The sequence below is a fragment of the Idiotropiscis lumnitzeri genome, chromosome 8, assembly GCF_059441095.1.
Source record: "Idiotropiscis lumnitzeri isolate Australia: NSW breed Sydney's pygmy pipehorse chromosome 8, RoL_Ilum_1.0, whole genome shotgun sequence".
Classification (NCBI taxonomy): domain Eukaryota; kingdom Metazoa; phylum Chordata; class Actinopteri; order Syngnathiformes; family Syngnathidae; genus Idiotropiscis; species Idiotropiscis lumnitzeri.
In genome coordinates this window covers 10,417,047-10,444,465 of record NC_142398.1, presented here as the reverse complement: position 1 = coordinate 10,444,465, position 27,419 = coordinate 10,417,047, and the positions used below count along the sequence as shown (strand labels likewise).

The window sequence follows — 27,419 nt, the reverse complement described above, 5'->3', positions numbered from 1 at the left end:
ATCGCTTTCTACACGTCACTTTCCTTCAATGTGCGCTCTCCGTGACCAGAGATTACAGATTTTTTTTTCCCGCCTGTTCCAGTACGCACCGCAACCGGAAACAACAGACTTTCACAATAAAAGAAATAGCACAAACTGCTTTAATGTGTGATAAAATGATTGCCTGCATTAATAAACTTGTGAGTTAAGTGAAATTTACACGTTAAATTGCCCAGCCCTAACATTGAAGGTGAATTCCCAACTTGATTTTGGCGCCCCCTAGAGTCTACGGCGCCCTTAGCAATCCCTATCTGTCTTATTGACCGCCGTCCCTGACTGTATGTAAACTTCAGTGTACAACATTGACATTCTTTTTAGCCCACGGATGTGGTGGGGTTGACCGTGTTTGCCTTGGGCCCCCAAATGATTACACACGACCCTGGACAGATGTTTTGATGCCCCCACCCTTTCTTGCCCACCCCTTGGTCTCCACCCAGGCAGTCTCTTCTTCCCTCATCACCGCCCCCCTGGATCCTCAGTTGACCAGCGTCGCAAGTGAGCGTCGCTCCTGCGCCCGGCAAATCTTCGTTTTACCTCCTCTCCGTCATCGCGTTTCTTGACTTTATTCTCCACGACAAGGTTTTCTCGAGTAAAAACTACTTGCGCACCCGAAACAAGCCCGCACGGCCAAAGGATCTGTTTTGTTTTTTTGCCTCGACTCAAGCCAAAAAGCTGTCGATGATTTTGCGAGAAATGAGGCAACTGCGCGTTTGATTTTTTGGTCATTTGTGTCTTCGCTCTTTGTTGCTTTTTTTTTTTTTTTTTTTGTGAAGGCTGGGAATCATCTGGAGACGAGGGGAGGCTGTCTAGGCTAGAAGACATTTGAGAGGTAAATAGCTCACTCTCACGCTACACTCAGCTGCTTCATCTGTTTTTAAAAAGCTCCCAAAACGCCCATGAAATGCTCAAATACTGTACTTCTTCGTTTTCTGTCTTTATTTCTGCGGTTTAGTGCGTAATTTCTGAAGTGGCAACAGCTCGAAATAACTGTAATTGCACGAAATGGTCACTAATGCTGTTTTATTATCACAGCGATTCTATTCATTCATTAACATGGCGATTTGAAACAAAACCCACTGCAAACTCTTTATTTTAAGATTTGAGCACATTTACTCCTTATTTTGAACATATTGGCTTTTTGGTATTTGCATGTCTATTTTTCCCTCGACAATTAAAAAGTAAATATAATTTATCACAACATAACCGGTCACTAAAAATGACTTTTAAGAATTATTCAATAAATATTTTTGCTTGGTCATTTTACATATAATTTCTTAAAAAAAATAACAATATAAAAACTATATTATTAAAATTAAATTAAAAATATGTCATGAAAATTAAGCAGCATCCACAGGTTGCTTTTGTTATAATGTCATATAAGGCTTACTACTATTTGAAATGATGATTTAACTTTTATTAATCCAAATATATTAAGCTATTAAAATAAAATAAAAATCTAGAAGTAAAGTATAAAAACATCTCCTTTATCAAATATTGGTATAAACCATATGTATTATATATATATATATATATATATATATTTAATACACAGAAAATGAAAACTAAAAGTACAAAATTATTAAAGGAATGAAAACACAAATTAGGAAGAAATATTTGTCAAAATATGTTTTAGAAGAAAACTTCAGAGAATAATATGATGCCATGTTACTGTCATGGAATTGTAAATGTACAGCAACAGCGCGGTGCACGAGTGGTTGACATGTCTGCCTCACAGTTCTGAGGTTTGGAGTTTGAACTTCCTGTCTGGAGTTTGCACATTCTCCCTGTGTTTTTGAGAGTTTTCTGTGGATTGTTTGCCTGTGTGTGTCCTGCGATTGACTGGAGACCAGTCCAGGGCGTACCCCTCCCTCCTCCCTCACCTTAAGTCAGCAGGGCTAAGCCCCACCTCAGCTCTGACCCTAATGACTAAAAATGAATGAATAATAGATACTATCCGAGTTACAAAAATAGACTTACCTCTACTCCTGAAGTTTGTTGTGTGGACCAAGGTTATTATCGTTAACTAGATATAATGAAATAACAAAATAAAATTAAAAAACCCTTTTGTTAATGAAATAAAATAGAAAGAATAGTGCTTTGAAAAAAGAATAACAAACTGAAAGTACATGTTATTGTGATAAAACAAATTTCAAACTATTGCAACTATGATGATAGTGAAAAATGCCCTTCTTTTTCGTCACTGTCAATTAATATCACACATGTGCTTTTCGGGGTTTGCTTTCCATGTATACGTCCATGTATTTACTGTTCAACTGTCCTGAGGGAGATTGGTTGATCAGTTGTTTCGGACATTTAAGTTTACTTACTTAATTACACAATACTTAGTGACTTTTTTTATTTTAATCTTGCACTGGACAAATACGACATGGATATAAAAAAAAAACTAAAACTAATTCTGAAACTAACAAGACCAGAACTAAAATTAAGCATTTGGATATTGTGCATAGCATTTCACATCTATTGTGCTAAAGTGGAATTATACCCCAAATAATCAGGAGGCATAACACAATTCAGCTATAAACTACACAAAAAACCCTCAACAACGGAGCAGGACTATGAATCCGGGCCCCACGATGGAGGTGGGTTTAATGTTGAAAAATCGCTGATAAACCGCCAATAAGCGTTTTCCAAGTAAGTATGTGGGGGAGCGCTGTATTGGATTTGATTCATGATGGATTGCAACCTGATGCGAAAGAAGCAAACTGCTCAACTATGAGAAGCCAAACTAGATCCACGCTGCGGCACAACTCCTCCGGGTATCATTGTTCTGACAACCCTGCAATGGGAATAGGAGTTCAGAACATTCAGGAAGGCATCCCTCCGTCTCTCATCAAAACTGCCTGCCCACAGTGTGGAAAATACACCTAGCTCCACCCTGAATTCCCGCAAATTCTCCTGTCCCCAACCTTGACTCCCCGCTTCCCCTCAAAGACGACTCACTCTGGTTTCAAGACCCACCAGGGCCCCAAGAGGCGGAGCGGTTTCATCCTGACGGTCCTTGCCAGATTTTTCTTCGCCGTGATGGTGACGACGGCGGTGGTTTTGTAGCGTAATGTGAGGCTTTCTATGCTGTTGACGGCAGTAGGTTGCAATCTTGTTGCATCATACTGTGGACTCCAAAAGGTCAGACACGAGTCTTTTTCCTGTTCTTGGGTGTGTCTTGCATAAAAGCCCCTTTCCACCCACAATGTCTGCTGCAGGGTGGGTGAGTGTCGAGTGGAGGGCTTTGTAGACACTCACAAACACAGGTTCACAAATATTTGGACAATGGCAGTGATGCCTTTATATATCACTATATAGGATTTACATTTGATTGACCCCCCCCCCTCCTGTAATGTAAAACATGATCTGCCTGTCACTCGTTTTCATTGAAATACCCCAAAACAATTAACACACCATATTTTTTTTTAGTCTTGCCGAAATCAGTCCATTTCACTTACGAAAGCGAGCCAGGCTTCATTTTGCCGCACATACACATCTGGGCCTACGACAGACCATGAAAAAAGTACAAAACACTAATTTTGCAGTAAATCGGAAATTAGGCCTCAAAAAAAGTGCTGTCGGCTGTAACGGACAATCCTTGCACCCCCAAATTAGATTGTTCAATTTTTCAGACAAGTAGTCCATGGATATTATCAAAATTCAGTTTACTCCCTTGAGATCCTTTCCCGCCATTGCTTGCTGTTTTTTTGTGGCTCATATTGCTTTCATTTAATTCCTCCGCTGTCTTGGCCTTTGAAACACATTTACTTTATTTGCTCTATACGGCACACAATGTGAAGCACCGTACTATAACAATTTTGTAGCATTTTGAGTTACTCGAGCATCTTCCGACACCCCGTTCATTTAGCAGCCATACATACCAAGCCATAAAACTGCCTTCACCGTCAAGCATTGATGTGGTATGCTTTGGACTGGTTAAGTAGATCTTGGTTGCATCTGTCCAGTTAGTCTGATTAAAAATATTGGAGGTTTTTTTTTTTTTTTTTTGGCTCCTTGCACTTGCTTACATCCATAAAGGCATCTCTTGATAATGGAGTATTACAATGATACACCAACATTATCCAGAGTATCCAAGACATACAGTACTTTGGTGCCTTTACATGCAACAATCTCAAATCCTCTGTGAGTAATAGTTGTTTTTTTTAAGCAGGGAATAACAAGTATGAGTTCTCAATCTGTTACTTAAAGGGTCAAAGCACGACAATCTAAATGCTAATTATCATTATCATTAAGCTAGCAGGGTCTTTTTAATGGCAGTTATTAGGCACACAACGTGTAATTCTCTTTGTTTCATGTTTAGTTTGACAGTAAACTACAAGTGGGAGTGGCATTAAACACTTTCAGCCTATTTTTTGATGGACTATTCACTAATTGTCAAACAGCTACTTATTGTAAAGCGTGTTAAATTGAATTCACTTCCACATGCAGTGCTCATAACTCATGTCTGTGCTTACAAGTCAAAACAAAAATATCCGTCGAACAAGGGCTGGTATGTTGAAAAAAAATGACATTGAGTCACTCTTATCTCAAAACACCACAGTATTTTGGAGTGATGGGCCATTATCCTGTACAGTTGGACTCTGTGGTCATCCAAGCCTTTGTTGTTGAGTACACCAGCGTTACCCAATCTGATTTGCAAACTATTAAATTCATCCAATCAGATCTGTGATGCTGGGGAACTAAGTGCGACACTGTCTCTATTCTATTTCATCCCAAAGGTATTTAATGATCTGGCTCAGGCCTTCCTGTGTGGAGTTTGCATGTTCTCCCGTGCCTGCGTGGGTTTTCTCTAGGTACTCCAGTTTCCTCATTTCACATTCCAAAAACATGCATGGCAGGTTGATTGAGCACTTTAAATCAGGGGTGCGCAAACCTTTTGACTGGTGGGCCACAATGGGTTCTAAAATTTGACAGAGAGGCCGGACCGGAAGCAGATCGATCGAATGTTTTGGTAACCTCACGTCATCGGATAAAAAAAAAATACATTTAATTTTAAATGGAAGTGAACAAAAGCATTATAATAATATATACATATGTATTTGAAAAAACACAGTATTTAGAAAATAAAACATTAACAAGGTTTATTCATTTAATTTCTTTCAAGTTGGGCGGGCCCGATTAAAATGTTTTATGGGCCGCACGTGGCCCCCGAGCCGTAGTTTGCCCACACCTGCTCTAAATTGTCCCGAGTTGTGAGTGTGAGAGCGGATGTTTGTTCAACTTTGTGTGCCCTACGATTGGCTGGTAACCAGTCCAGCGTGTACCCCGCCTATTGCCCTAAGACAGCTGGGATAGGCTCCAGCACCCCTGCGACCCTTGTGAGGAGAAGCGGAACTGATAATGGATGGATGCATGGTATTTAATGAGGGTTGAGGCGAAGTTCTTCCACGCCATACTCATCCAAGCATGTATTCATGGATGATGTGTTGTGCACTGGGAACTGCAAAAGGTCTCCCTCAAACTGCTCACACATAGTTGAAAGTGTACAATTGAAAAAAGACAGAAAGGCAGCACATTATGGAAATATGTTTGAATACAAATCGTTGTATCGCTGAAGTGCTTTCCTACTCATCAAAGTGTGAAATTAAACAGCCGAGTGCAGCATATCTTTTGTGAGTTGCCTATTTCAGCTTTGCAGACACTTGCAGTGAGATGCAGCCTGCTGCTGCACATACACTTGCCGCCGAGATAACGAAAGGTACGGAAAATTGTTCCAAACATATTATGCAAGTGGTTTGCTGTGGCTATAGAATAAGTAAAGTTAAACAAATACTAATGGGCAAAGTATTGTAAGACAGTCAAATGTTCTGCCTATTATTCATATCTCTATAGAAAAAGCATGAAAGGACCAAAGTTATGTTATTCTTACATTTTCTTTGAATGAATTGGTCAAATAGTTATCTGAATTTTATTCTGTCAAATATCGGAATAGGCAATAGGAGTAGGAGTAGGAGTTTCTTTTTTTTTGAGACAAAAAACTTTTTGTGACGTGTCTAAAATCAGCGGGAAAAAACGATCTGATCTGCAAAATAAGAGAATTCTCTCTTGACTGGATTTTTAATCTTTTTTGTCTAAAATAAAAGAACTCCAAACCGGACTTCCGGTTTCACAAGGGCTGCTGCCCTGCTTGCCGGTCCATTTCTCCTTGCCGTAACATACCAGATCCAATACAATACAATCAATCCACTCCTTGGGTCAATTTGACCCAACTTTTTGAAAATGGGTATTTTTGTATAAAATAACTGTTTTTAGAGTGGAAATGAATTTACTTTACACTTTAATGGGTTGCACCGTGGGTTAATTATTCAAACCAAAAAGTTGGGTCAAATGAATAACCCAAAAAGTTGGGTCGACTTCTTTTTGACCCAATTTGGGTTATTTTTGACCCAACTGTCCTTAGAGTACAAGAAGGCAGAAAAAAAAAAGTAATCAAAAGCTGAATTTGAGTTTAAAATACAGGCGGAGGAGACTGCAGTGAGGTTTCCCTCCCAGCTCCTTTCTCCTCCTCAACTCCCATCGCTGCGTTGCTGGCTGTTGCCTATCACTGGCCCGCTGTTTGTACATGATAAGTTCAGCGGGTTCAGATCAGCCATAAAAGCACCGCTTGGCCCAGCAGCAGGGGCAGGAGTGAGCTGGTCCTCCATGGGAGGGGAGGAGGGTGGGAGGTTGTGGAGCGGTGGAGCGGGCCTCCCCTGGTTCTCCTCCACATGCAACGCTATTTCTCTTGCTTTTGCTTGGCTCCCTGCTTGGCTGCGGTATTGTTTCTGGGCGCAGCCCTGCACCAGACATTCATTTTTCTCCTCTTAGTATGCGACCACAAACCAACCGCTGGCTCCCTGCATCCATTCATCCCAGGAATGTCTTATTCACCTCGTCTCCCCGTCTCTTGACTGAAAGCTAGCATGCGCCGCGGTGCCAACATCTGCAAATAAGCAGACACATGTGCTCACATGCTTTTTGGGCTCGCATAGCTGTGCCATCATGCTTGCACAATTCGGCAAACACACACACGCACGTGCGCACACAAAGCACGACCACCTGTGAGGGTCCACACACACAAACACACCCCTACACACACACGCACATGCACATGCACTCGCATGCACACACACAAACCTAACCCTCCTTTTCTTCTCCCCTCTTTTCCATTATCCTCATGAGAGTGCAGAGCCGGGGTCTTCTCTTCCAAACCAAACATAGAGAAAATTCCACAAACCCCACCCGACACAACCCCCCACCCGCCTTCTACCTCCCCTCCATCACTCTCATTCTCTCCCCCTCCCGTCCCCTCGCTGCCTGCCTGTTGCTTTCTTCTAGGGTTGCGTTTGATGAAATAGGAAAACATAATTTTGATCTCCTTGAGGAGGATCTGTCAAAGCAAGTGAGTGGATTGTGAGAAAGAAAAGAAAATGGTCTTGATGGTAAACAAGAATGAAGTGTCGCGCCAGATAGATTATAGCCTTGTTGCTCATACCATTTTTTTCATTCTGCTTTTTTATGGCATTGTGATGGTGTTGACGCTTCGGTTTGGTGTCTGCCTCCCACCCAGATGTGTCTTCTATTACTACATCATCATCAGAATGCTTTGAGATTGAAAATATGTGTTATTCTTGTTTCAGTTTTCATGTTTGTGGGTGTAGGGAGTAGTTTTGTGAAGAAGGGTCAAGACATGTACTGCGGTTTGTGTAGAGTTGAACAATTAATCAAATTCAAATCGACATTGTAATGTAGTAGAGTGCAATTTTCAAATTGCCAAGGCAACCATTTGGTACTAAAAAATAAAAACATTGTTTGATATTTTATGTAAATAAGTTAGTAAGTTAAGATCTTAAACAGTTCAGTCCACGTGATTACATATCATTATTTGTGAAACCTGAAAAGTAGAAGTGATAACTTAAGGCCCCTACCCCCCACCCCCCAAAAAAGTATTTTGTGGTATTCCCCCCCCTCTTGTAATGGTATGCCCCAGTAGCAGTTGGAAGGAGTGGGTAATGTGATGTCAGAATACGGAAATACAGGCACGCTTGAACGCACACTGCTGTCTCTTCATACACAAACAGTTGGTAGTGGTGCCTTTGACTCGTTCTGAGGCAATTTTTGTCCTTTGTCCATTTCGCGAGTAGGTTCATTACATCTGTGTGCCGAACGAAAATCAAACTCCGGCCTTTGTTAACCGAACCCTTTTTTAAAATTTGTCAGTCCTCCGCCCAAAAATGGGCGTCCGGAGGGCTGGACTGTTCCAGCACCGTGACGGACAGCCCAGCTTAATTTATGGTTCTGTTTTTTTTTTTAGCATAAATTGAACCAATCAATAAGACCAAAACATTTATGTATGATAAATCTGATATAATCAAAATGAATTTCTTGCTTATATTTGTTAAAAAATAAATGGGAAGAGGACCGTGAATGATAATTTCATATTAAATCGCAATCCCACTATTGAGGAAAACAAAAATCACAGTTGGGTCATTGGCTTGTCTTGTCAATTTCTTGTGCTGCTCCTTCTGATGTGTTCGTATTGGCCACAGGGAAGCAGTACTGTATAATACAGTCGTACAGACACAAACGAAGAAGAATCGACTTCTTTTTCTTCTCCAAATGCAACTACTCAGTAATATTAGTCTTTGTTTCACAGAGAATAAAGCAGGGGTGGGCAAACTTTTTGATTGGCAGGCCACAATGGGTTCTAAAATTTGACAGAGGGGCCGGACCAGGAGCAGATGGATGGAGTGTTTTGGTAACCTCACCTCATCGGAAAAAAAATACATTTAATTCTAAATGAAAGTGAACAAAAGCATTACAACAATATAAATGTATTTGAAAAATCACCGTTTTTAGAAAATAAAACATTAACAAGGTTTATTAATTTAATTTTTTTTCAGGTTTGGCGGGTCAGATTAAAACGTCTAACGGGCCACATGTGGCCCCCGGGCCATAGTTTGCCCACGCCTGGGATAAAGTATATATGCTTGCGAGTATTGTTATATTATCTGCGTACATGCAAATCAATGATGTTTTGCATTATTTATTAGCATAAACTAAATGTGATTAGTCAAAATAAGCAGCATGTAAATCTCTTTGTTTGAAATTCAGTTTGACAGTAAACTTCAACTGAGTGTCACAATAAACAGCTTGAAGCTTCTTTTAAAGTTTGGCCTTGCAACGAGCAAGTCAAAGAAAACAATCAGCCCGGCTGAATGATGGCTCGAATCTTGTAAAACTTGTACACCAGGTCGCTCGTATCTCAAGGCACTAATGGATGCCAGTATATGATATAAATTTATCAACATTACCTGGTGAAAACATTTTCCCCTTCCTTGTTTTTTTTCAGTGTCTGCTTCCTCTTCTCTTAACGCACCCTCAGTACTCTGTTATTACAGATTGCAATTAGTCTGCCGTTTTCATCGTTATGCCGAACCCACCTTGACCTTCATCCACCAAGCTTTTCCATCGAGGGAATATAAAAAGTGGTTCGGGCTTTGAGTGTGTCCACCATTAAATAAGTAAAATAAAAGCTAGGGACATGCAGAGCCCTGCTGCGATTAGTGAAAAACCAAAAGTCCGTGACGCCAACCCAAAAGAATTTAGAATTGTCTAAATGAATAGTTGGAAATTAAATGCACCACAAACTGTGACCCAAAACACTTTACCATAATTTCAAACTCAACTTACATTACCCTTGACAATAAATGACATTTAGCAGTGCAAAAACATGAGCATCCGCGAACAATTCGAGCTAAACTTACAGAAAGAACCCATAATTTGCAGAAAAGCAGAAAATAGGTTGCGCTGGCAAAAATCCTAAATAATCTATAGTGTCCCACAAATTGGCAAGAGGTCTTCCTATTAGAAAGTTACCCGAATTTAAATCAATGGTAGGAAGTGTCAGCAAAGAAAGGCCAACGAAACGGCATGGTACGTTTAATATTTGTATATTTGTGAGTTTCAGGATGGAGCCTGGTTGTGAATTGGGAATTGTGGTCCCACTGTTTTGCGGATTTTATTATATCCAGTTATAACTCAATTTTGTGCTTTACTTGGGATGTAATTTCACTTTTGGGAACCAGGTAGTGTGACACTACACAATGTGAATTTGAAAGAAGAACAGAAAACAGGAAGTGTTTTGAGATGATGAGATCTGGAAGACATTATTGAATGTTTGCTATCCTCTATCGTCCTGCGTTTTATGCCGACAGAATATAAGAGCTGTAGGCTCATGATATAATGTACATCTTTGGCGTGTGATTATTAATGTACATAGTAAGAAGATAAGTTTCTTAGAAAAAATTGATTAACAAATTAAAAACGGGCAATATTTATGTCTTGTCCATAGCTCTTCTTGCTCTCTCTCAATATATCAAATGTTTTTGAATGCTTTTGTATTATTTTAAAGTGTGTTTACAGACCTTTAAAAAAAACAAGTGCCATAAATGTAAAAACATTCCTGGGGAGTATTTAAAAAGGGTCTGTTTTCATAAAAGTTGAATTTTATAGCCAATAACGGGGGACAGGTTTCAAAGAATGAAGTCAGAGAATTGGCAACTTTTCAAATGGCAAACCACAACTTCACTGTATTGCAGACGTGTGTGTTGTCACTACGTACTTGGTGTAAACACAGTCACATCTGTATAATGAAAGAAAAAAAAGGCAGTTATAAGGTGACCTTTGTTCGTCTCACATTGGGGAAATCTGAATTGGGAGATCTGCAGTGTATGTAAGTGCAGTTTACAAGAAATGAAAAATTCCCAGTTAACTGCTGTCTCTTCATATTAAAACGTATGATTTGTCGACTCTCCCCGCCTTGTTAGGTGGTTATTTGATGGAGGCATTTTGCTTGTTTCCCTCTTTGATTCCCTACAGGATAATAAGACTTCGAGCCAGCACTACAGCTGGGATTGATTATTATTTACTGGCACATGCTCTCAGAGTGGAAACAAATTGGGTGAATCTGCTCTGCTCTCAGGAATGTGAGGCGCTGCAATGTCTTTTTTTTTTTTTTTTTTTTTTAGTCCGGAAAACAAAAGAGCGAAACAGAAAAGGTGGAAAGCAAGCAAGGTCGCTGCTGCTCAGACCACGCTTGACCTCGCCTGCCTCCCCTACAACAAGCTTTTTTTTTTCACTCTACCTTTGCCGCTTCTTTATCCTCCACTCCATCTTTAGTCTTTCTCTTGCTCCTCCAAAAGCAGCGGGGGATGAAACGACAGAGAGAAGTTGGGGAATGAGGAGTGGGTGTTTGGAGGGGGATCTGTTGCTCTGCTGCTGATGAGGAATTACAGGGAGGTAAAGCAGAGAGGAGAGAACGCTCTCTGTGTGTTGACCTTGTCCTGCTGCCAAGTGGCGGGATGGTGGCGGTGCGCTGGGGGGATGGTGAGTGGATGATAAACGCATGAGTGGGGGGAAGAGAACAGTGGAAGGGCAGAAAACAAGTGTTAATTTGAAAATCTAAAGTGGTTAAATTGGTGTGAAAACAAGACTCAAACAAAGGCGAGACATCATTTTGGATCAAAGTCTTTAGTAAAGTAGTAGTAAAGCTTGGTAAGAATACACCGTTGTGGTTTAGGCCACCTAATAGGGATAGGAATTTGAGAACATATCCTTGACTGACAACAGGAAAAATATGAATCAATTTATTGATTTTATTTTTTGTTTGCATGATACAATCGTCCCTCACTCTATAGTCAGGCAGCTTCAGTGCATCACCGATTTAATTTTTATTTTACTTATATGGCGGATTATTCACTATATAGCAGGATTTTGCGGTGATTACTTTTCCACACAGACTGCTCCTGCAGACTCATGTAGCAGTAAGTGGCAGCCAGGAAGAAAGTGTACGTCAATGGCAGACAATTTCCAAAGTTTGAGATCATTTAACACAGAATAAAAGAAGATACTGAAAAATGTACCTATTGGAAAGTCAAACTGCCTGTCTATAGTAAAGTAAATATTGTTAATATATTTTTATTTAACATACCCTCCCATTGCTAGTTATAATGAATTAGAAACTACAACAGGTGTTTTAGATAGAGATGCAGTGGCTAACGCTTTAGCCACTTAACAGCCGGTCAACTCTATATTTGCATTGCTCACTGAACAGGCCACGCCCTCCTTTTTAAGGCGAAGACACAGTCAACATCTCAGTTGGCACTTAAAATTCTCCCTTTTCACACTGCACTTGCTCCTTGTGAAAGGATCGCGCGACAGCGCAAACGATGATGGCGAGTGTGTCCATATTTGGAGATGCTGTCTTATCAGCACTAGGAAGTTAAAAACGATGACTTTTGCCCCCCGCTTCAGACAAAAAGTAGACCGCATCTCGACAAGATGTAAAAAGGGAATGTTGCATCCGTTATTCACGGCTCAGCTGGAACTTGTAGAGTTTTATCTCGTTGGTGAACTACAGTTCCATCAAAACCACAAGACAAGGTATATATATATATATATATATATATATAGACAGCGGGATCCATACTTCAACATGTCACTCTATGTCATCTTCCGTGTGTCCCAAAGTTCCCATGTAAATAAGTCTACAAAAATAACGCTAAATCACTCCGCCTTCTCCTCTCTTATTGGAGGCTCTCAAATTGAACATTTTTTCCATTCAAGTCGCCGTGCCTTTGCGCAGACTTCTTCTTGCTGCAAATGGGTTTGTCAATGGTGCGCTGGGCCCTAAGTGCAGTGTGAAAAGGGCTCTTCGTCTTCATTAGACAACAAACTAGTTGAGAGTGATCAACAGCGCCTCTGCTGGTCATGAGAGGCAACATAGCAACAACAATACAATACAACTTTATTTGTATAGCACATTTCACAAATGTAATTCTCAACAATATATTAATTTAGGAATCTGTGTATTTCTATCAATTTGTTACGTTTAGGATAATTATGAAGCAACTGTAGATGCAAACCAATGAAAAAAAAAACAAAAAACTTAACGGTTTACATACAAACATCAAATCCAGACAAGTCCAAATGGGAGGGAGAGGCAGACCACTGCATGTTGACACCATGGCACTGTTTCAGCTCAAGTCAGTTGTGGCACCGGCACCGGCACTGCAGCAGCAAATCTCAATCCATCTAAAATGTTGCAGAACATGTTATGAATCTAGAACACTTTTTTGCAATTTATATAGTTATGATGTGTATCAGTTATCCATTCCATCCCTAGTAGTCAAATAAACAATCTATCATCCCGCGGTAGAGGCTGTATCGAAGGCCAATTTGAACGAAGGTCCTGACCCATAATTGATGGGTTTTAATGTTTTTTTCCCTTGAGACTTTGAGAGATGAAATTGAATTCTACTCGTTCAAAAAAAAAAAATAATTTAAGGAATGTCTGACTTTTTTTCTTCCTTATTGAGCTGTTATACAAAACCACCTTTTATAATGCTTTGCTTTTTCTATGGAACTGACTAATGGAGGAAATGTGTTTTGCCTCAACACGGTTCATGCAGAGTACTGCAATGACAGGGTCAAAGTGTCGCAGTATTCTGAGGGAATAGAGGAATGCAGGTAGATGTAAGTATAGGAGCCAACCAAAAGCCGATAGACACACTGGAGACTCCTAAAAAACGTTCACTTAATTTTCACCACGATGCGATTCCAAGAGTGTAATTAGGCAGAAACTATGACAGCTATGACAACTTTCAACAACAAGCCTCGGCGAATAACGATAGCAAAGAACCGCAGTGAAGACTGCAAAATCCAGATTAAAATTGTCAGACAAATCGCTTCAGTCTACAGATGATTTTAATGATGAAAAAAAAATAAAAAGACTTGCCGTTCACTAAACAACCTTGAATTCTGGTATTGGTTACATGAAATTGTATTAATTCATTCACAACAATCGATTTTTTTCATTTCATAGCGTTTCTCTTGGCTACACTGCTTAGGTGTGTGGATGTTCGATTATTTTTGCCCAAATTGTTCCAGATTTACAGTAGACTAGAGAAGGCTCACGGATGACTTTGTGGTGGCCATGTAAGATGTATTTGCATGTTTTTAGGTAATAAAAAAGTACTTTAATTTAATGGCCAATCGGCTCTAATGGACAACCCCGCCCCACAATTACTCCGTTAAATTGAGGTTCCATTGTATTAGCAAAGGAATTATTTCTTTGACCAATCAGATTTAAAATTTGCCTCTTGGAACTTTTCATAGGTGACCTGCTTAAAATTCATGCTTGTATCTGTACTTTAAGACAAGTAGGGTAGTGGGTTCTGCGTGCTGTTGGTTGTTATCACCTCATTGCAGCCAGTCCCAAGCGAACATCAGTGAAACGATTCACACACTCCCAAAAACATCTTCATCTCTCTTTTTGGGAAGGGTTCCACCCACTCATCCATCATTGAAACCCCCCACCCAAAGCGATGAAGGCCCTGAATGGTGCAGATTGCAGGCTGCTTCGGCAGAGTTGCATCACCCTGCGCCTTCAGGACGCAACACGTAGTGCTCTGTTGGGAATTTTGAGATGAGGCACCCCGTCTTGAAAAGCAGATTCTTCAAATAAAAAAATACTGCAATGTAGTGTGGCCATTAACGACGATGCAACTGGGGAACATTGTATTGTTTGTTAGTTGCACAAAGTACATCAAACATTGTCAGCAGTTATCATGTCTCTGACTATAGCTCTTGATACAAATGTATTTCAACTCTACCGATACAATCCACTTGCACTGGGGTCAAGTGGAAAGGCTTAGTTCAAGTTTCCAAAGAATATGAAATGCCTGGAAATGCTATTCTATTCCATCCTTGTAGGTGGCAGTGCGCTCACACACACACAGACACACACACATGCACACGCACACACATTGGACTTGACAATTCCAAACTGTGCCATCTGCATCTGTTGTTGTTGGTGTGGTTGGGGGAAACCCAGAATTCTCTCTGTTGTAAGCTTTCATCCAACGAGTCCTTGACATCCCTATGACAAACTACACCATTTTCTTGTTTATGTCAAACTCAAATGCAGACTCACACACGCATGCAGCCGGACGACCCTAGTTGACGTTAGCGGTTGGAGTTTTAGTCAGTGCTCGACATTTTCCCATGGACAGACCACAGTCTCAAAAACAAGCACCCTGTCATCTTCAATTGACTTTTGCAAAACCAGGGAGGGGATCTCATTTACGTCTTTAACCTCTTTTTTAAAATCCAAAATAGAGCTATTCAAAATAAAGATAGCAGACAATGGTGTTAAAGGCGGGATTCACCTGAGGGGCTGGCACAAATAGTCATCAAAAGATATGAAGGAGGTCTTTAACAACAGAAAGGCATAATGACCATCATATGGTGGCAATACGTTTATATCGAAATTAAGTTCTCCGAAAGTTAGCCGAAAGGGCGTTTTGCTAATTCAAGACCTGAAGTAAGGACTTAGAGTATGGCCACATCAAGGCACTGACCACCCCCCCAAAAAATTAAGAGCCGACATTCTCCCCTCATTTGAGTGATGGGGCGACTTATGTGACTCCTCCCTTCCGCAACGAGTGCTGCATCTCGAAAAAAACCCCCAACAAAGTCAAAGGAAGTTGAAAATTAAAAATAAGGGAGAAGAAATGTTGCCGGGACAGACAGAAAGAAAGCAGGCGAAATGTGCTCTGCTGGAGGACTGGGAGAAAAAAAACCACAGGAAGGAATGAGAAGGAGGGAAGTGCAGAGAGAAAAAGTAAATAGAAAGTGAGGAAGAGGCCACATTGGGGCGCCATGGAAGGTTTCCTGGATGTGTATATGTATGTATGTAGCACAAACACACACACACACACACACCCCCACACACACCGCATGCATAGAGGGGCAGAGGTGGCATCTGCACTATATAATAACTGCTTTACTCCTTTACTTCGGTAAAAGTGAAAAAGCAAAGACGCTGAAATGTCCAGTCAATTATATAACAACTTCATGATTGAAAAATGCACAATTAACTCATGATATCTGGAAAAAAAATGACACTAGTGCCTTGAGTTTAAATGATTCCGTGACCACGCACATTACTAACAACTATTGTGCTGCAAATCAGCTTTCCGCACGAAATGAAATGAATGGAGCAACTCATTTAGACAGAAATTACCGAATAAAAACACGCACACACATACAGTATTTGCTTCAAATAAAATTCCAAGTATTACAGGAACTTACCAAGTCACTTGCAGTATTTGTAGAAGATTCCTCTTTGTGCGTGCCTGCCTACTGCCCGGAGACACCTGGGATAGGCTCTAGCACGCCCGCGACCTCGTGAGGAGAAGCATCTTGGATGATGGATGGATATTATTGTATTTGTTAAAACGGTCTGGCAGACATGACAGTAGTTAGTAAAATGATTTGTGAAGGGAAAAAAAAGTCCCTCTCTGGCTGCATCTTGTATCTCTACTATGAGTTTTAAAGGGGAAGTTAAGTCAAAAATAAAAAAAAAATGGCCATTTTGCCACTTGCTGTCGACTGAAAATGTGATGGATTAAAATGGCTGTTTTTCTTTTTCTTTATTCATATTCCATAAAAAGAATGTTAATGCCTTGTTTAGACTCCCAGGTGTGCATAGAACATATTATTGTCAAGAAATCTTGGACTTGACATCCCTTGAAAGAAACCACCGTGACCAAGGAGAAACAACCAATCAGAGACAGAAGGCGTGACTGCCAATGCACACGAATAGCTGGCACAACCCCGCAGACTCCCGCTGACCTGTTAGCTTGCGCTTTAAGAGTTCTGCTGAAACCACAGCGCAAAATCCATCCTTTAGTGAAGTGATGCCACATGCAAATCATGCCTAAAAGTTTTTAAATGCTAAACTCCCCCCTGTAAGTCCAGTAACAAAGTATTTGTGCTTTGTTACCTCCCACCAATAGCAGAGGTGTCATCCAGTCTTTGCATGTTTATGTATGTATACGTACGTTATGGGCGTGCCTCAGTGTAATTGTATGCATGTGCGTGTGTGGATGTATGCGTGTTAACTAACCCCGAATGAAAAGTCTCTGGTCCCTGACATGTGTTTAGAATCTCCAGCATACAGTATGTATGTGCGTGAGAGGGTGTTTTTCTAGGCAGGCGAGGGATCCATAAGAGGGTCTGGGCATACTGCCACAAACATAAGGTCATTGAGGGAAAAGTGGTGGAGGAGCTGCAGGAGGTTGGATGGGGGTGTTACGCTGGCGTGTGTGTGTGTGCGTTGGCTCACGTGGGGTTACGAGTCTGCCGCTGTGATTTCAGGCCCTCGATGTGCGTGTCTGAGTACATATGGTCCCGCATGTGCGTGCTTCCACAATAACTCCAAATAGCAGTGTATGTGTGTGCGTGTTTGTGTGTGTGAGAGAGAGACGAGACGAGACAGAAGTCAGTGAGTTTGCAGTGGAATGTGAAACCAGTGCGGCCATGTGGACGGCCGGCAGACTGACTTCACAGCGGTTTAGACTCTGCCTCGCGTAATGCCGAGGGATCCTGCCTGTGATCGCGGGATGGATTATTTGTAGCGATACCAAGTTCCGAGAGGAAAGAGAGTCCAAATGGTAATCTGTCCACCCACATCTGGCGATGAATTAATAACTAGATGGGAAGATAGATGGATAGATTGAAGGATACAGTGGCAGAATACAGGTCAACCTGCCAAAAGAAATAATACAAGTAGAAAAAAATTGCCAATAGGGTGTGATAAGATTCCAGGCTGGTTCATTTGAAAGTTTAAAGTGGTACAATTTGATCTGGTCCAATTCAGTGGGATTACAATTCGATTTGAAATGCTATGGCTTAGTTAGAGAAAGCATGACACAATACGTTTCTTATGTGTGTGTGTGTGTGTGTGGGTGCGCGTGTGCGTATATATATATATATATATATATATATATATATATATATATATATATATATATATATATATATATATATATATATATATTCTTCAATGAAACAGTTGAGGTAGTACGATTTTATATAATATAAATAAAATATAATACAAATCACAATATGATTAGAGTAAATTAAGGACAAAAGCGATTAGGACAAGCAAAAAAATATACGTCTTAAACAGGCTTTTATCAAAAGAAAAAAGTAATAATATTAAAAGAAAAATACTGGAATATTAGTTACGTTATTTAGATTTTCTTTCAGGAAAAACAATACCAGTACTTAAAATTCAAACCGAAATACTTGAATAATAAATTGATAATCAAGAAAAGTTGCAGTATCACAGAAAGAAAGTGTTTTAAGAAAAAAAGTCTTAATATTGTCAGAAGAAATTCACAATATTACCAACAAATCTGAACTATTATAAGAATTAGGACTATATTTTCATTCTGGAAAAAGAGGTAATTAAGGCTGTATTTTCTTGAAAAAAGTCAGAATATTATTATTTTTTATTAAAGTTATATTTTTGGTGAAAAAAGGTTTTATTATCGAGAGTAAAGTTGTTTTGTTGGTTAACGCTGAAGAGTCTTACTGTCAGTATTTTGGAATAAGTGTCACAAAAAAGGATCCCTAAATCCAATGAAAAAGAGAAAACACTGCAACGGTCCACCACTGTGGCTTCCACCGGACTGAAAGTTTCTCCTCTTTTGCAGGAGCCACCAAAACACGAGCACACACCAGAGCCGTAAACGCTCCGCTCACAGCCCGTTTATGCTTCATTTCTGGACCAAAGGTGTAAATAAACGTGTGTTGTTGCAACCATGTGTGCAGCTGTTACGCATTTCCTCGCACGTTCCGTTCCGTTCATCTCCTGCAGCTTACCCCCCCAACCCCTGGAGTGTCTCGTGCAGCATATAACTGCCTTTTGAGTCACTCTGCCCCAACGAGAATTCCTGCGCTTGAGTCACGGAGCTGCTTTTTCGCTCTTGCTCTTCCAGAGTATCACATGACCTAGGATGGAAAAAACTACCATTTAGTCGACTGAGTCAGTCCCCGAAATGGTTTTCACCGTGATGATTCGCACTGCCGAGTGCTTAAGTATATGAACTAATGAACTCATATAGATTGAACAAACCGATCAAAAATCTATGCATTGGTATGAATCAATAAAGTTCAGCTGTTCTAATATACTTCTCTTCATTCCCAGCTGGGCTGAAGGCACTACACACCATGTTGTCCTCGGACGAGCCGCTGGACCTGAAGCTTCCCTCGGGGCGGACGCGCTGTCCACTCCGACTGGGAAAACGGAACTCGTCATCCATCTGCGCACCGCTCGGCGTCCAATCGAGACCGCGTCTGATTTACACCACGTTCCCATCACCGCCTTCCTCCCCAGGTAAACCTCATCCAGAAGCGTCATGAGGGTCAAAAGCAAAACTTCATTTTTGGGCCCTCTTCTTTGGCCAACAATACTCATAGCCCTACGATATATTTATGTAATCTTAATCCAAACGTTTCTTGAGTACAACTCCAGGCTTTTTGACCATTAACTGCTCTTGGGGCCCCCTAGTGGTGGCCGGGCCCTTAACAGGTGCTTATTTCTCTTATACCTTGGGCCACTTCTGGTCAAGCGTTATTGTCCCCGTTGACGCGTGATGCCACACTGAGCAAATTAGCTACATTATCCTCCTAATGCAATTATGTCATAAGTGGATTCTCTGTTCTTTGCGATAACTTAATTTGCTGAGCTCGCTCACTGTGTTGTCTTCTCAAATAGAAATGCATTGTGCCTCTCCTCCCTACTCCCCCATAGGTTTGTAATTGTGAGTATGTATCATAAGATGGGCTGATGCTGACTAACATAAAGAAAGCTCAGCACAAATCACTAATGTGACAGTTCAAGCTTTGTCTTGGTAAATATGGATCCCTCGAACCACGATAGACAAATAAACAGGAGCGGGCTACCATTTAAAAAGTGCTTGCTGGTGATTATTTTTTTTATAGAATAAAATAAATGATATTGTTACAAAATGAAGTAAACTTAAAACAAAAAATTCATGAGGTCTTATTTTGGGAATACATATACAGCATCATCATCATCATCCTCGTGCTGATTTACAGTATCGCCCTCATTCTAGACTCCCAATCCCCATGTCACGAGCGATCTGGATCGTGCTTCACTCCCCCAGCCATGGACCTGAGCCTGTCGCCTTCCTCCAGACACACGTCCTCCCTTTCTCCATCTCCCTCGTCCCCCTCCCCCTCATCCCCTCCGTCGCCTCTGGAGTCCCCCCACAGCAACAGGAGCAGCGGCAGCCCTCGGCCGCACCCTTTCTCACGGGTGAGTCCACGTTACGTCGTGAGTCGAAAACCAGGAAATCACCATAAGGTGTCTTTGCGACGTTCCCATTTCACTAGAAACTTCCAGTGAACTTGATTTTCATTGAATGACGTTAAGCTCTGAAATTGTATTTCATTTTGCACAAATGTGAGCTTGCTGATATGTTGGGCAAATGGCTATATTAACCATTTTCGGACCCTCCTACCATGGAAAACGTAAAAAAGTTTATATATCCATCCATTCATTAACTAAACCGCATATCCTCACGAGGGTCGTGGGTGTGTACTTACAGGAAGTCCTCAATAATAAAATAAAATGAATTAAAAACAAAAATAAGATACTGAACTTATCAACACTGCTGAAAAGTGGGGCCATCATGTGAATCTTTTTGTTGTAAGCGTTCACATTACATTGAAAATGTAACCTTGGTTATGCGTCCCCAGTGACAGTGCACAAGAGACTACGTCACTCACGACGGTGTTTACGAAAGTAAAAGTGGTCCAGCGTGTGGAGCATTTCTACAATTACAATTGCTACAAAGAGCGATTCGAAAGGAGGTAGAAATACAGTATTTGTCATTTCACAGAGACATCATGTCATTTCCGAGCGTAAAAAAACATTAGGGGCTGAATTATTCCGATCACCATAAATCTCCACTTGATGCTTCATGTTTCAAGTGGGATTCAATTAAAGTAAAATATACAGACAATGCTGTTGTACTCAAAACCACATTGCAGATTCGATCTCCCAGCTGCCAACACTCTCCCTCCGCCCATGCAGACCACGTTTTGGGCTCTGGATGACGTCAATGAGGGATACATGCAACCTGGACGTTTGGCTGTGGTTAATTCCCCCAAAAATCCCATATGGATCCAATCTAGGACCACAAATGAAATTGGCCCAAGTTGAATTAAAAAAAATTGTAATTGAGACACGAGGTCACACATGGGCAAAAAAAAAAAAAAAAAAAAAAAAAAAAAAATCAGATCTGGGTCACATTTTTTGCTCTGTGAACCTAAAATGTCGGATGAGGCACGGCCATGGTAAAGTTGAAACGTCGTAGGTGGAGTATGTTGCATGTGTAAACTGAGGACTTCCTGTGTGTGCGTGCGTATATATATACACATACATATACATATACACACACACATACATACATACATACATACATACATACATACATACATACATATATACATACATACATACATACATATATATGTATATATATATATATATATATATATATATATACATATATATATATATATATATATATATTATAAACATACCTGGGGTTGAATGTCTGGATAATTAAAAGACAATGGCAGTGAATGAGTTCATCAAAAAAGAATCTCAAAAGGCTTCACAGGCTCACAGTTCACAAAATCCAATGACATTCCTTTGGCCAGACCACCCATCTGGGTAGGGAAAAACCGGAGAAGGGATCGCCGATTCCGGGTGAACCAGCACACAAGCTATTAAATAATGGACATTGTCAATAGAATTTATGTACATTGCAGGAAGGACCACTTCATCAAAGGGTGGAGGGTGACGCATCACCTCAGCGCTATCCTTTTTATTTGCCCATCGCAAGCCCACCGGTGGGGTACAGCTTCCCATCTTCTCTTTTCAGTGGTCAGAAGAGGGACAAGCAAGTCACACCCGAGCCCTCACTGGACGCGCAGCTCGAATGCCGCTGGATGAAGGTAGTTTCGATTTTATAATCATGTACATAATGTATTTCGGAATAAGGTGCAGTCCCCCCAAGTACTGAACCTCACCCCAGCAAAAATAAATAAATAAATAAAAAAAATAAATAAATAAATAATTTAAACCCTAAATATACCCGAAACGAAGTCCCCAGTGTTACTAAGTGTGATATTTGGAAGCCGTCGGAACTGACTTGATTTGTGTGTCCTGTAGTGCCACCTGCTGTTCGAGTCGCTTCAGGATTTGGTGGACCACATCAATGACGCCCACGTCAAACCCGAAAAGGATTCTGGGTACTGCTGCAAGTGGCAGGGATGCGCTCGCAACGGACGGGGCTTCAACGCCAGGTGTGCACGTACTTTCAGTGTTTATTCGGTGTGTGTGCGAGCGTGTGTGGGTGCGCGTGGGTGTGTGCAGTTTTGTCTCAAGACAAGTCACGTTAGGTTCCATGTAAAAGTTCACTTAGTAAATTTTCAGCCATTTATGAATCAAAATGACAGTGGATACAGACATAATTGCACTTTTGTGTGTACCACATCATCGAACAAATATTTATTAAAAAAATATTAACTCTTCTATATCTATCTATATGTATAAATTTTTTTAATTTTAGTTCTTCCCTTTCATTTTTGTCACAGATACTAATAAAATGCATGCATTTATTTATGCATTTTATTTTTACAGAAATTACGGTAAAAACTTAATAGTAATAACATAACTTTAGTACATATTCAATATGTCTATACATAAGTATATTTGTTTTAAATAGGTGGGGATATATTTTTTTTGTTCTAGGTATAAAATGCTGATCCACATCCGCACACACACCAACGAGAAGCCGCATCATTGTCCCACCTGCAGCAAGAGTTTCTCCCGTCTGGAGAACTTGAAGATCCACACCCGCTCACATACAGGTGAGCTCCGGAAGTAGTAAAAAGGCGAATGCGGTGCATCACTAAGCTTTTTGAAACTGAGAGCTGAGTGCGACATGTTTCTGAAAAGAATTTGGTCAAACTACCTTCAATTTGATGTTATATGTAAAATAATTAACAATATTCATTGATATAAGAAGAAAGTGATGAATAATTACACTGGTCAACAACATGAGCAAAAAAGCTTGGAATGCTTGAGTTTACATTTTCAAATTAGCATTTTTATCATTTTTTTAGGAAATCACAATGTCCCATCAGTGGTGAGCTACTCTTTTATAACAGGGGGCATACTTTGGGGGCAACCTCGTAGGGACCCCGTGTATTAATTACCCCCGTGTTGTACTGCTGCTATTATTAAAGTATAAACCTGGCTAGATACAGTCTAAAATTTTAAGATCTGTAAATATTTAATAGAAACAACACACTTTTCAAAATGATAAAATAAATATATTTGGTTGATATTTGAATGCCTCTGAAACTAAACAGTTCATAAAAGAACTGCCCCATTCTACATACAATATATTTTACACGGTTTACTCATGTAAATGTAATTTGTTTTTCATGTATTATGACGATTAATTAGGTATGTTTTTAATGCATTATGTCTAATATATTTTATTTTTGAGAAGACCATATACCTTAATAGACATAATACATTCTATTTATTTTAACGTATATTAAAATTGTTAATGTACTACATAATCAGCTCACCAGACTCAAAAAGGGGTAGAAATATCCAAGTTACAAACTTTTTCAAAACGTAATACACACTGTTAATGTACACTAATTTATTTTTCATCTACATTTCAAAATATTCACCCCTCCCTCCCAAAAAAATGAAAATAAATAAAATAAATTGTTCATAGAATTAATAATGTGGATATAGTGTTTTTCACCTGTTATTTTTTTAGGGCTAAACATGCAGCGGGTCAAATTGAGCCATAGCCAATTTTGGTGCCAAAAAAGAAACAAACATGACAAGCGGATTAAATGTTGATTGAAATAGCTTTAAATCAATATTTCTACTGTGCCTGTGTGTGTTGTAGTGTGCGAAAGCTCACACAGCACACACCTTTATTGAGCTTAGGTGAAAAGGGCAGAATGAATTGCGGCTTAGGGTAATCATTTACCATCATTGCAAATAAACAACCTTGCATCGCCATGGTAACCCTGTTTCGGGCTTCAGTGGCACTCTCTCTTTCACTCAGTGTCGTCACCACAAATCACTTTTGCAGGCAACGGTATCAAACATTTTTTTTTTTAACGCAATAAATAAGGCAATGGATGGGGAATATTTTGCGTCTCTAAAGCTGCGTCCCTGGGTGGGATGGATGATTCCCGTTACTCCGTGTTGCTCGGGCTCCCCATTTTAAGAAACTGCAGAATTTCCGCCCCTCGAAAATGGGTTTGTAATTGCATCGAGATGCCACAAGTTAGCAGCGAAACACATAAAACAGCGAGGGCTACAAACTTTATTTACAGAGCACGCTAACAACAACCACAGTTGCATACAAAGCGCAGTATTTAAAATAAAAATTAGACATAACAGACAGTTAAACAATAAATCAATAGAATACAAATAGTAACACAATAAAACACTAAAAGAAAGAGTCTCATGTTTAGTTGAATGCCAAAGAATAAAAATGTGTCTTGATGGGTCTTGATGTTCATTAATAGCATTAGTGTGCATACAAGCCTTAACACGCTAGCATAAAGTATACAAACGTATATAAATGTACTCCCCACCCAGCGACGGAGTTACCAGGTGGCCAATGGTGGAGCTGCTCTTCACCATGGAATATTTCGATAAATCAACAGTAAATTTTAATCAGAGATGGCTTTTATGGGTCTCTAAAGGTATTTTTTGTTATGGGTTTCCAGAAATTCTGGAAATGTACTGGATTCTCAATCGCAGACAAAAGAAGATAAATTTCTCAAAAAGATTTATTGACACAAAAAAATTAAATCAGGAGCAAAACCGAGAAAGTACAACAAATTAGGCTGGTGCTAACACAACAGGAGAAAAACGTGTAGAACAAAAAACGGTTGCAATAGGCAAGGAAGAAAAAGAGCAAAATCGCTTGCCTCAGAAGGAAAACGGGTACCAATCCACGTGTCTTGTCAAACGAGAAGAAAGGCTATTAACAAATGAAATTACTTACGGCAAGAAACGAAACATGGAACTACGGGCAGAAACGTGACGTCTAGAAATTCTACACTTGGTAACATGAACGTGAGCAAGGAGAATATTTAATTGTCCTTAAATAGTCCCTTGATAGTATCAGCCAAAAATGCACTGATGTGAAGGCCTGCCCACCAATCCAGCAGGGGCTGAAACCCAAAGCACAACAAAACAGTTTCGAGCTTTGTAATTTTGTGTGTTGTAGTTTGACCTATAAAAGCTTGCGCAATACGGATTTTACTAAGTGTTCGAATTTTAATTATGAAAAAAAAATTACACCTGATGCTGAATCTAACTCTTAACTCATAATGAAAATACTTCATTATATATTATTATTATTATTCCGGCAGATTTGTAATCAACACACAAAAAATAAATATTCATGAACATGTTGACCAGTAATTAGTTCCATCTTACTGCCATTTCCACTGACGCATTTGGATGCTCTGCCGCCATACATTTACACAGACTAGTCATCTAAATAAATGTTGATACCATTGAACTACATATAACATGAAAAAAAAATCTTTCATGACAGTGAAATATATATTTGTAGTAAGCATAATAATGTCACTTTCACACCTTAGTACACAATCAACATGGCTGAGATGTCATTCTCTATCATAACATTCGCAATCAGGGTTTCATGCAATAAATTGCACATATATACCAACACACTCACGATCCAAGCTGGGACAAGTCTAAAACATAGCGTTTACAATATGAAGATTTAAAGGATTGTTTTGTAAGAGAGGGGTTATTATAACCCACCTTTTGACTGTAGGGCGAAAGGTGGACAATCAAATTGTTTTCCTATTCTCCACTGTCCAGGAGAGAAACCCTACATCTGCCCATACGAGGGCTGCAACAAGCGTTACTCCAACTCCAGCGACCGCTTCAAGCACACCCGCACGCACTACGTGGACAAGCCCTACTGCTGCAAGATGGCCGGCTGCCTGAAGCGCTATACTGACCCCAGCTCGCTACGCAAGCACATCAAAGCCCACGGGCACTTTGTTAGCCAGGAGCAGGGCGCCGCCCAAAAGCCGGCTCCTCTGGGCAACCAGGGGACGGCTGACCTCCCCTCGGCAGGGGGGAACCGGCTCATCCACCCGGGGGCGGCCGCGGCCCTCCTGGGTGGTTTGGGGACGACACTGCCCCTGTCGGCGCTGTGCCACCCTCATGCGCCACTCTTCTCCATGGGAGGAAGAGGCGTAATGGGACCGGTCGGCCTGGCGGACCTGCCGCTTTTTCACTTTGGACTTTCGGCGGCGTCGGTGTTGGGGCTGAGCGCGCTGGGAAGGCTATGCCGTGCTGAGGGCAACGAGGGAGGTGCTGAGCCAGAGGGGGAGGCTTTAAACCTGTCGGCGGAGGTGGTGTCCAGAAGGGGAGATTCCCGGTCCTGGGTGGTTGTTCCTCCGAGGGCACTACTGCTCAAACCAGCTGTTGTCAACTAGGTTGGGTTCTCTCTGATTGGGGGTGTGGGAATAAGAGGTCAGGCGTGGTCTCTCATCTTATTTTTACATCACTGACTTTTTTTGTTTACCCATACAGGGCAGGGATGATATTTCCAAGAAGTTTAATATTTGGCCTATCAAATGACCCAAAAGGTTTCACTTGTGTGTAATAACAAAGTTATAACAAAGTTTTGAACGCAATCATAAAAACAGGCTACACAAGTGTCCCAATGCGACACAAAAGCATTGATAAATAGACCATGAAGCGAACACAGAAAATTTGAGTCATTGACTCCCACCCAAAAAAAGTTTGGAACTGCCTATTGCCACAAGCACTTTGGTCTATTAGACAATGCTATGGCCTGAATAAGCAATTAACAAAAGGATACGTTCCCCCCAGAACCAACCCCTCTTAAAAAAAAAGAAAAAAGAAAACGTCAGTTAATGCCAAACCGCAAAAAATGGCGTGGATGTACTTTAATCATAAAGAGACAACACGAAGTGTCAGGCACAACGTGACAATTACATTCATCCAGCAAGTTTAGTGCTGTCTACAATGCTTAAGAGATACAGTGCTTAAAAAATGGATTAGATCTCCGGTCATAAAAAAAGGAGAAGAGAGCATCATGAAGTCCTTTAATGTGAACTCCTTTCAATTTTGAACCATTTTGAGCAAGGATGAATCAACCACAAACATTTAACCTCTAAAATGTGTTATTTCAGACATCTGGATCAATAACCAATAATGTGCTTTTCTGTTTTTTTTCTTATTTTGATTTTTCATTCCCTTGAAAATTCCTGGATAATAACGCCATTTTTGTGCCAAATCCTTAAAAAGACACAATACACACAAAAAGACACAATAGACGCTAATCCTTTGATAAGCACTGTAAATCTAT

General features: G+C 40.4%; 1 protein-coding gene across 1 annotated transcript; it reads left to right on the top strand.

Moving 5' to 3' along the window:
* The first annotated feature begins 533 nt into the window (after positions 1–533).
* On the top strand, positions 534–27,419 carry LOC148332104 (zinc finger protein GLIS2-like). The gene is made up of 7 exons (XM_088303807.1): positions 534–868; positions 19,103–19,291; positions 20,034–20,236; positions 21,760–21,945; positions 22,163–22,296; positions 22,745–22,863; positions 25,895–27,419. Exons 2-7 carry the CDS (start codon positions 19,126–19,128, stop codon positions 26,518–26,520), a joined length of 1,434 nt encoding a protein of 477 aa, XP_088159933.1. The 5' UTR covers positions 534–868; positions 19,103–19,125; the 3' UTR covers positions 26,521–27,419.

Excerpts from the sequence above, each read along its gene's own strand:
- LOC148332104 (XM_088303807.1), top strand. The coding sequence starts at position 19,126 with ATGTTGTCCTCGGACGAGCCGCTGGACCTGAAGCTTCCCTCGGGGCGG. Across the intron at positions 19,292-20,033 it reads ATCACCGCCTTCCTCCCCAG|ACTCCCAATCCCCATGTCAC; the intron begins GTAAACCTCATC and ends CCCTCATTCTAG. Across the intron at positions 22,864-25,894 it reads CCACACCCGCTCACATACAG|GAGAGAAACCCTACATCTGC; the intron begins GTGAGCTCCGGA and ends TCCACTGTCCAG.